The sequence below is a fragment of the Papaver somniferum genome, chromosome 7 (genome assembly GCF_003573695.1).
Source record: "Papaver somniferum cultivar HN1 chromosome 7, ASM357369v1, whole genome shotgun sequence".
NCBI classification, from domain to species: domain Eukaryota; kingdom Viridiplantae; phylum Streptophyta; class Magnoliopsida; order Ranunculales; family Papaveraceae; genus Papaver; species Papaver somniferum.
This window is the reverse complement of record NC_039364.1, coordinates 178172736-178183403: the sequence shown is the minus strand read 5'-3', so window position 1 is coordinate 178183403 and position 10668 is coordinate 178172736. Positions and strand designations below refer to the sequence as shown.

At 38.0% G+C, this 10668-nt stretch overlaps 2 protein-coding genes across 2 annotated transcripts; both read right to left on the bottom strand.

The window, feature by feature from the left end:
• Positions 1–1462: 1462 nt before the first annotated feature.
• Positions 1463–5938, bottom strand: LOC113299096 (DNA-binding protein HEXBP-like). Its single transcript, XM_026548032.1, has 5 exons — positions 5471–5938; positions 5027–5168; positions 3774–3865; positions 2593–2701; positions 1463–1803 (listed from the first exon to the last, which is right to left on the bottom strand). The coding sequence occupies exons 1-5, from the start codon at positions 5774–5776 to the stop codon at positions 1598–1600; spliced, it is 855 nt and encodes a 284-aa protein (XP_026403817.1). The 5' UTR covers positions 5777–5938; the 3' UTR covers positions 1463–1597.
• A 2595-nt stretch (positions 5939–8533) lies between these two features.
• Positions 8534–9571, bottom strand: LOC113295602. Its single transcript, XM_026543933.1, has 3 exons — positions 9076–9571; positions 8672–8850; positions 8534–8596 (listed from the first exon to the last, which is right to left on the bottom strand). The coding sequence occupies exons 1-3, from the start codon at positions 9569–9571 to the stop codon at positions 8534–8536; spliced, it is 738 nt and encodes a 245-aa protein (XP_026399718.1).
• Positions 9572–10668: the final 1097 nt, after the last annotated feature.

Here is a 10668-nt window from a genome sequence, read left to right as displayed (position 1 = left end):
CAATACTAATTCTTGGAATGTGAATCTTCTCAGTGAGTTATTTGACTCCATCACTTAAAGGAGAATACAAGACATATTCTTAGATACTTCTAAGGTTGATGTAATGGTTTGGATGCTAGCTAAGATGGTAAATTTTCAGTTAAGAGTACTTATAAACTTCTCATTGCATACAACAGAGAAACAATCATTAATGGTAAAACCATCGAGCCTGCAATCTCGAAATCACTTTGGAGTTCGAAAACTTCTCACAGGATCAAGCTCTTCACTTGGAAATGTATCAGAGAGTTAATTCCGACAAGAAGAAAACTTGTGATGTTTAATAGCAATATAGATATCTCTTGTGGGTGTTGTGGTGCTGCAGCATAAACTATAAAACATCTACTGCTTAATTGCAGGCATGCGGCGCATGCCAGATCAGTATGGAGGTGTGTTAATATTAACATGGATGCAATCAAAAGTAACTGTAATAGTGTTGTTGAGTGGGTCACGAGCTGGTTCTCTACCGGTAACAATACAATAGATGGAAGACGGCTTCATACACTAATGATTGGGGCACGGATAATCTGGAAAGACAGAAGCGACTCGGTCTTTCAGGGAGTATCTCTTAACCCTCACTCTACTGCTCATAAAATTAATTATCATTTAGCCTCATGTATGCATGATAGTTCCCATGTTTCCTTTTGCACGATAGTTCCCATGTTTCCTTTTGTGCAAGTAACCCGAGATTCTCACATTGGAAACCTCTTTTACAAGACATTGTCAAAATTAATGTTGATGCGTCTTTTGAGTATATAACTAAACAACTAGGTACGGGACTAATCGTTCGTGATCATACAGGGGCGTGTGGAGGAATCAAAGGAAACTATACAAATGGAGTCCTAAATCCAGAAACTGGAAAGTACATGGCAGTACGTGAAGCATTATCATGGGCAAAGGAAACGCCAAAGTTGTCATTCAATCCATCACAGACAACATGCTACTCATTCACCGGGAGAATAGGAACATAATACAAAAGAGACTAAACACATGATCTCATTCTTTAGTCTTTGTCCTTTTATTTATGCAAGTCCTGATGAGAATTAAGTTGCCAATGCAGTATCTAAACTGGTTAGAGCTTCTGCAATAGGACTAGAGTTTATGACGTTTATCCAGCCGTGGTCTTCTGGTACAAGACAACAACAACGCATCATTAAGCTAACATACCTATGGGACTTCACTTGCTTTCTTAAATTCAGTTGTATCGGATGACGCGGTGGGACGTGCCCACGAAGTGTGAACTTTTTCCCGTAGTTCAAATGCAACTTTCAAAAAAAATAAAAAATCCTTTTATTATTGGGAAAAGAAAAAAAAAACATAGTTAATATAGCTCAACACATCATACATGAACGGGTGGACATTCTTACAACTGGGACCTCTTTGTGCATTTTCACGTAAAAATTGAATTTCCATCAAGTAAAGAAAAAGAAGTTTTCCTGTTGCAAAATTCTCCAATGTGCAGTTTCGTTATAAGAACCAACACAATAGAAGTATGTATAACTTATAACCTTCCAACAACAAAAATCAAGTAGAAGCAGTTATCAAAGATAAAGGCATACTCTTAACCAAAAAAATTAACTACTTTGGGACCTTGTTTCTTTGGTTTTACAGCAGCGTACTTTTCATTTTGGACTCCTAAAGAAGCAATATTGGTGCTCAGAGAAGTACTTTTATTGCCTTCATCAGCTTCCTCCATCATAAAATCATCTTCGAGATCATCTCCACCGACGATCTTGGTCACTCTTGGTTTTCCTTCGTACTCGTTTGCTGGGCAATAAATAACACAGCAAGATTAGCACTGTCAAACAATCAAAGATCAGCCAAAAAAAAGAAAACCATCAATTTATACTTATGTTTTGTGGGTATCTTCAAGCAAGTATACAGAAAACTTGGAGTGACACGTTAGGTAAAATTAACACCATAGACACTGATATTATCACCTCATCCATCCATCTCAGACACGCTGATGATGTTAATATAATAATTTTATAGAAAGTGGAAGAAGAAAGTGTTTTCTAGTAAAATTCCAATGTAGCAATGATCCGATGAAAAAGATCTTTTTTTTTCCCGAAAAAAGAACATAGCTTCGTCTCATAGCTCAAACACTTTCAGTAGCACCATGGTAAAAGTCCTCCTCTTCACATTTCATTCTATCTTGTTCTTTAGCGTAACAATTTGGTCGAGTCACTTGCAAGAGAGATACAAACACGGATCACGAATGCTATGAGTGACAGTCAAAAAACATTCTTTATCCTTTTATTTTTTGTGCAGCAATTTATTGTCAAATTCTTACAAGTCCTGAGTGTCAATTCTATTTTTACTTTCTTTTTTCTTTCTTTTTTCCCCTTGAAGGATGAATTAAGGTGAACCGGGAAAAGATTTTCAAGATATAGTTACCTAATTATTATTTCTTGTTTGCTTAACATACTCATACCACACAAGCCTTTTTGAAGTCTTGCTAGACTAAAAATAGCAGCAAAAACAAACAAACGACATTGAAGTGCGTCATGAAAACATTAAAGGATTGAAAGTCAAACATGCAACTCAGAAACATACCAGCACGGATGCTTCCCACTCCGCCGCTAGCATTTGATGACAAGTTCCTTTTGTTAGGACAATCTTTAGCCAGATGTGTTATTCCACCACATATTTTACAGGAACCACCCTACACAAATACATGAACGAAAATTAATAGAATCCTACATAGCCAGGACAATTCACTTTCTGCTATTTGCCTCGTCATTAGGTACCAACACAACACTGACCGTGATCCCACCCTTCTGGCACTTCAGAGAGTATTTAGACTTAACTACATTAGAAATACCCCCATGACTTCGCCATAATCAACAACATTTGTGATTTTGATATTAAGAGCTACTAGCGACACACATGTGCCTTCGGCACTAGTGAGGTCGCGCTGTTATTGTGTTGAAGCAAGATTAATTATCCATGTGATTAGATGTATAACTTGGGGTACGGGACTAACATTATAATTGTCTCTGTTTAATTTAAAATTTCTTTCACATTTTTTTGATCAAAAATTGTCCGTTCAATTTCTCTCTCACCTCAATGACAAAGTGGAAACGTACTACTTATCCCTATTTTTGTCTCAAATCTATATCTTACATGAACCTCTCACTTGTGATGATATGAAGAAAAAAAATATGTACTTTACTGGTGTCTGGTGGAAGTGAACATAACCAAGACTGTTAGTGGAGAACAACAACAAATCTGAACCTCCATTTTCTGTCGGTGTTGTATGCGCACTCCTGCTTTACAATATAGCAACTAACAACTTAAATTAACTTCCAATCTTGTTTTTGTTTTCATATAAGATAAGTATGAATTATGGTTCTAGGGAATGTAATGTGGTTAGCTCTAAAAGCACAACAGATACAATTATTTTGTGTTAGTAGAATACGTCTCGCGCTTTTAAGTTTTGCAACTCACTGAGTATAATACCGTATACCAGTGTCTGACACCAACGCAGAGGCTTGTAAGAAAGTTCAACCAGCGTTGTTTTAAAGATAATACCAACTTTACAGCATGAAATAAATTGACAGTGTCATCTCCGAAAAGGTAGGGAAACGATTAGCACTTACAGACGCAACACACAAAGAACATGCCTACTTGAATGAAGATGCTGAACAGAATATATTAGTTGTCATACGCCTCAGATAAGAAGTAAGACAAATTGTGAATAACTCCAAAGAAAATAAACATAGAGCACAAATTACCTTAGGATAGATTCCATGTGTATTTTTGGGGCAGTTTTTACTCAAATGCCCACGCTCGTTGCATATAAAGCAACTAGCAAATTTTGTACCACCTGCATTCATAAAGTAAATGCTTCATGATTCATTGAATACCACCAAAGCATTAACAGTTGACAATAAGCAGAGACTGCTGTTTTTCTAATATTTCCTGATATTAATGTTTATGACATGCAGGTTATATATTAATGTACATGTAAAGGTTAAGTTACAACCATCATGCTAAGTTGCTCATTATCGAGATAATAGAAATCTTGATTAGACAACTAATCCCTCAATTAATAATTTTTTTATGACTGTAAATAAGTCCAGCGAGATTTGCATTGGAGGTCTTCCAACATACTGCTACATGGCCTAAGTTGAGTCGGATGGGAACCTCAACTGATGTGGCAGATAATATGCAGAACATCTCCGTACCAAGTCTTACACCTAATTCCGTGTGAGCTGCCACTCATTTGGAGAAGCGTTTTGGGCCAACCATTTCAGGTATAACGCATTCTTCTCGTCTTTCCCCAAAAGCACAGATTCAAAACCATTAAGTGGAATGTGACCTGACCTCATCCCTAACACATACAATATATGGCATGTTTGGATAGTGGGAAGAAAATTCCATTCCCAGGAATCATATTCCCTTAGGAGGGGGAATCCTATACCCACCACCCCTCATGGTTCTGAATTCCCCTAGTGGGGAGGAATCCTATTCTTATTCCCCCTCAATTTCTATTTACCAAACATGGGAATGGAATTGTGTTCCCGGGAAAGTGACTCCATCCCCTCCAACGAAACATGCCATACAGGTGAGCAACAAATATTCTCTGAGAGCAACAGCTACAAATACATCTTGGGTCTGAAGCCACTAAATGATAAAGGCTTTCTTGAAGCACACATAGCCTTGGTTTTATGGTGTCTGGTTTATGAACACAATTGCAAACCAATTTCAGAGTTTCAAGATGCAAAATTGCAAGTTTCGAGAGTCTATTCTCCTTGGAGCACATGCATACTTCGGTTTTTCTTATTCTCTTGTATAAATCAAATCTTAGTCTCATGTTCGAGAAAAAATTACACCTTCCTTTTCATGTTTTCAACTACAAAACCAAAAATGCTAATTTACGCAACTGATAGTACCATCATTACCAAAGTGATTACTGAAAGTGTAAAAGCTTTCTAAAATGAAATAAAAATATTCAAAATATAATAGTTAGTAGAGAAGAATATACCATCTTGAAGAGGTTGAGGGCATCTGGAAAGTGGATGTCCAGCTACTCCACAATTATAACAAAACTTGCTGTCTACAGTTTCGTCTATCTTGTCTGGACAGTTCTTCAAACTATGCCCACGATGACGACAAAGCAAGCAAATCTACAAAAACAGGCACTATTAACCACTACCAATAGACAACCTTTCTGCTTATAAAAAATAAAATAAAAATAGACAATCTTCCAATTGTAATTAAGCGTACACAATGTTTGCAAGGGAAAGCTCTTCATTTCTATTAATTCAGTAACAGAAACAGAAACAAACTATTACTAATTACACTACTAAAAAAATATGTTTGGGTGAAAGTCTTGCCATTGTCTTCTTCACCTATTTGAACCTTGAAGATTAACAAAAACAAATGAAAACTGATGTGTAAAAATAACAAAAGGAGATAAAATAATAACCTTGTTCTTCTCCCACTGATCTTTTTCAGGGCAATTTTTGGCAATATGATTTACACCTTTGCAGATGTAACAGCTTTCACCTGGTTTCATTCCAGGGACTCTAAGCGGGTGTTTTCTGAAGCTTGTCTTATTGGTTTTTACTCCTTTACTATCAGGTCCATCTTTTTTATTTGGTTTAAACTTACTCTTCTTCTTTTTCTTTGTGGAATTAGGGTTTTTTGGAGGAGTAGGTTCTGCTTTGGGAAACAATCCTGGGTTTTCCTCTTTGAATTTCTTCCGAGCTAGTTTTTGCCTTTGTGATACCATTTTTTCTATTCCAAGGGTCCGAGATAGAAGCAGGTTTCTCTTAGAAAGAGTTGCGGAACCTTCAGACGAAGAACAAGAAGAAGGGGGCAGATTTATGTTTTTAGTACCAAAACCTTTGAAAGAAAGACAAGAAAGAGACTAGAGAAGAGAGGGCTCATAAACCCTTGTGGGTGATTGGCAACGCATGGACGTCTATTCTCGATCCGAAACCTTCTAAAGTGCTACCATTTTGGGCACTCTCGTTTACCACTGTTGCACTTGCACCCTTTAGGGTATTTGGATGTACACTCAGAAATTGAAACAATTTCTGGAAGTCAGTTTGCCAGTATCATTTCAGAACGATTTTTAGAAGCAGTAAAGTCAACTTTTTCTGAAGTAAAATAATTTTGCTTCTGAAATATGCTTCTGACATCGAAACGCGCTATTAAAATTAACGGCGAGGTTCAAACGAGGAAAATTTTTTTTTTTTTGGTAAGTCCAAAATATACTAATGAATAGCAAAATTACAAAGCGAAATAAGGAGTAAGAAAAGAGGTCAGAGAAACCCCAAAAACTTACTACTTACTTGAAACGAAAATAAGTTACATTTGGTAATTCAATAGACAATCAAAAATCAGTCCTATTATCATAATTAAGACCTTCCCCTTCTTCTGACAAGCAACCCCTTTTGGCCAAACAATCTGCTGCAAAGTTTGCCTCTCTATGGGAATGAATAAAGCGAATTGAACTGTATCTTGCCTTCACGGCCACCCATCTTGGTCTAAGAAACCACGGCACCACAGAACCATCACCGGAGAAAACCAAGACAACACTCATGGAGTCTGTTATTATACAAATATTGCTAACTTCAAACTTGATTGCCCATTCCAGACCAACAATAACACAGAATAACTCCGCCAAGTAGTTCGTTTGCACCCCAAATCCAACACTCATACCACCAACCACATTAGCATTGGCATCACGGACAACCGCACCAGCACCCGCCCTTCCAGGATTACCCCGAGACACTCCATCACAACATAACATCAGCTCATTAATTTGCGGAGGCTCCCAAAATCATTCTATGGGAACAAATTGTTTAACCTGCCTATGACGAACTCTAAAGAAAGATAGAATTCGGAGGTCATCTTGAGAGTTAAACATACAACTCTTAAGCCGTATAAAATACTCTTGAATCTGATTAAACACCTTCTTTTGGAAAAATAACCAACTTCTTGGTTACCGTAGACAAACCCATTTCGGTTCATCCAAAGCTCCGAACGAATAACTAGAATATCAAGCAGCCATAAATCCTTGACCATCCTACTTTTACCTTTTTCCGCCTTGTAAGAAGTTGTAAGAATTTGATGCGGAAGAATTCCAAACACGTCTGAAATCCAATCCCAAGCTTTTGCCGCAAAGGAACAAGACCACAAAATGTGATCCAGCGACTCCTCTTGGCTGTTACACAGGCAACACTTATTAACAACTTGATGCTTAAATCTGCTTTTACCTTGTCCAAAGTAGCACACACCCCTCGTAAAATTTTCCAGTTTCTGGCAGCTAGAGCAGGGTGCACCGTAGGCCGCTACAAAAGATTTGTTCCTTCCAGCGCCAGTTGCCTTGAACGAAGCAACTCCTTAGCAGAATGAACTGAAAATTTCCCCTTGTAATCTAGTTTCCACACCTTGTAGTCAACACCTCCCATTGGATTTGGAAGGTTATTTAAATCTACACCAGCCTCCAACAAATTCAGACGCACATTGTCAGTGAATACCCATGCCCCATCATGAATAAAATCACTAACTAACAAGTTGCGTTCCAGATTTTCATGCCCAATAGCATCAGCAATGCATCCATCCGCACACCAAGCATCGAAATACAAGGAGGTACTCCTGCAATCACCAATCAACATCCTAGAGTTGAACTGGATATCTCTATGAACCCATTTAAAACCCGGCAGAATGGAAGATTTCATGTAACCAACCAATTGACCATTGCGGCCAAAGAACTTTGCACGCATAAAACACGCCCAAGCCTTGTTAGAGTTACAAATATTCCAGCAAAGTTTCATAAGCATAGCTTTGTTCATAACCCGCATCCGAGTAATTCCAAGGCCACCTTCATTATAAGGAGCACAAATCTTATCATAAGCAACCACAAAAGATCTACTTACTTGAGAATCTCCTGACCACAAAAAAATTTGAATAGCAGCCTCACATTGATGAATGAATTTCCTAGGCCATTTATAAACATCCATATTGTGTATAGAATAACTCGCAATCACCGACTTAACCAACACCACCCTATCTTGAAAAGAAAGCATTCTCCCCTCCCAACCTGCTAACTGATCTTTGATCTTTTCAACCACACTGCTAATATGATGATACTTAACAACACCTGACATGACCTTCACTCCCAAATATCTATCCGGAAAAGATACAATATTCATGCCTAAAAATTCAGCAATGTTGGCTCTCCTCCGCAAAGAGACTCCACCATAATAAATCTTTCTTTTTTCACGACTAACAGTTTAGCCCGAAGCACGCTGATAAGTACCAAGAAGTGCAACCAAATTCCTCAAGCTTTTCATGTTGCCTTTGCAAAAAATCATAATATCATCCACAAAGAATAAGCGAGTTGGAGAAATACCTTTTCTGGTGACCATAATAGACATATTTTTCTCACGAAATAATTTCGTAATATTTCTACTTAAGACGTCTTCAATCAACACAAAAATCAAAGGTGATAAAGGATCACCCTGCCTCAGACCCCTATCTATACTGAAAAACCTTCCGGGCTACCATTAACAAGGACGGAAATTCTAGCTGACCTTAAAATCTGCAAAATCCAATTACACCAAGCATCCGAAAAACCATATTCTTTAAAACCAGCCAAGATAAAAGACCAACTAACCGTGTCAAAAGCTTGAGTAATATCAAGCTTCAAACCCACGTTACCCTCCTTGCGTTTAATATGAAGCTCATTCACCATTTCTGAAGCTAAACAGATGTTCTCATGGATATTTCTATCCTTCATAAAATCCACTTGCTCCTCAGAAACCAAGTTACCCAGGACACTCCCCAAACGAGTAGCTAGAATTTTAGTAAAAATCTTGAAAAAGAAATTACTAAGACCAATTGGTCTGAAATTCTTGAGCGTATTAGCACCTCTTTCCTTTGGAAGCAACAATAGTAAGCTAGAGTTAACACCATGCGGAATAAATTTGTTGGTCCAGCAAAGTAAAATGGCCTTTACCAAATCCTCACTAATGATTTCCCAGCAATACCTATAGAAAAAACCCGCAAAACCATCCGGACCTGGAGCACTATCCGCTCCCAAGTCAAAAACAACCTCATGAAACTCCTCCACAGTAGGCAAACGATCCATAAAATTACTCTCCTCAGTAGAGATACGGTAATGATCTATATCAAAAAGTGAATTCTCCAAAACTGAATTATCCCTATTACACTTAGCTTGATAATAATTTACAACCATGTCACGAATTTGATCACAATCAGTAATTGTAACTCCCGAATCATTAACCAACTTCGAAATAGTATTATTACTCCTTCTCATACGAATGTTATTATGGAAGAAGTTAGTATTACTAGCCCCCTCCATCAACCATTGATTCCTAGATTTCTGTTTCAACATTGTCACCAATTGCATACGAATATCATTCACTTCAACTTGCGCATCCTTCATATGATTTTGTTTCTCAACATCGAAAGGATCTTCATCAGTCTCCCTCATAGCCCCCTCAAGCCTAAGTTGCGCTTGTTTAAGATTAACATGAACATTGCCAAAAACCATTTGAATCCTGATAGACACATTTTTGTGTCTAATTTGTCCTCAATGTCTCTATTGTTGGAACTCTATTTTTGTACTAATATTATGTTTTTATGTACTTTTAGGAAATAAACATTTTTGGAAAATTCGGCTCGAAAAGTTGATTTTGTCACCCGGAGGACAAGTGTTATTCGGACTCTCGCTTTTGGATAAGAGGTAACCTAATTACTAAGGGGCACCCCCAGGTCACCCCAAGGCAGTTGCTATTCACACCCCAGTTCTGGTTAGAGGGAGGACATCTTCTTCCCAAATTCAAAAACCAAAAATTGGCGGGAAAAAAATATATCAACTGGCAGATGATTGTTGGAATTTTTGAACGTGTTCTAGGGCGATTCTATGGCTGAATTTTGGTAGGAAGTTGTGTTATGTCCTATCAAACACGTTTTGGGTTTTTGGTTCGATCAAATTTGGCCATAATTAGCTGGACAATTCACGGAAGCAAAACAGGGAAACACGGGTTGGACACGGGATTGGAGAAGATTTGAGCGTGTTCTTCTCATGCATGAGGGCTCTAGCAACGTTGTGGGTCGTGTTTAAACACTTCTAGAGTGACCAGGATGGAAATCTATGCGTACCAGAGCAAGAATGGAAAGAAAATATTCCCAAGAATATTTTTCTTTACTGCCGAGTTAAAGAGAATTATATGGAGTGAATGAGCGAGATTCGATGGGTATGTTGGCTATAAATATGTTGATATGGTTGTCTAGAAGGGCTGTCGAGAGTTTGGGGAGGTTTGGAGGCGAGCAGAGAGGCGCAGGAGGAGTTGCAGAGAAGTTACCTGCTGCTGCTGCTGCCATTAACACGCCTGAAGAACACGAAGAACACACTTACCAGAACCGTCGTTTTCCAGCAGTCTTAAAACAGCAGCGACAGCGACAGTGGAAGCTAAGTATCGTTTTTTCTGTTACAGCAGTGGTAAAGTATCTTTGTTTTCTGGACGCCTTCTGTGGGTCGCAGATTCACTGTTTTAGTTCTTCTTTATCTTTTAATCAACTTTTTGAGCTATAAAAATGTATTTTGAGAACATGATTAATATGAGTAGCTAAACCCCAACATTGGGA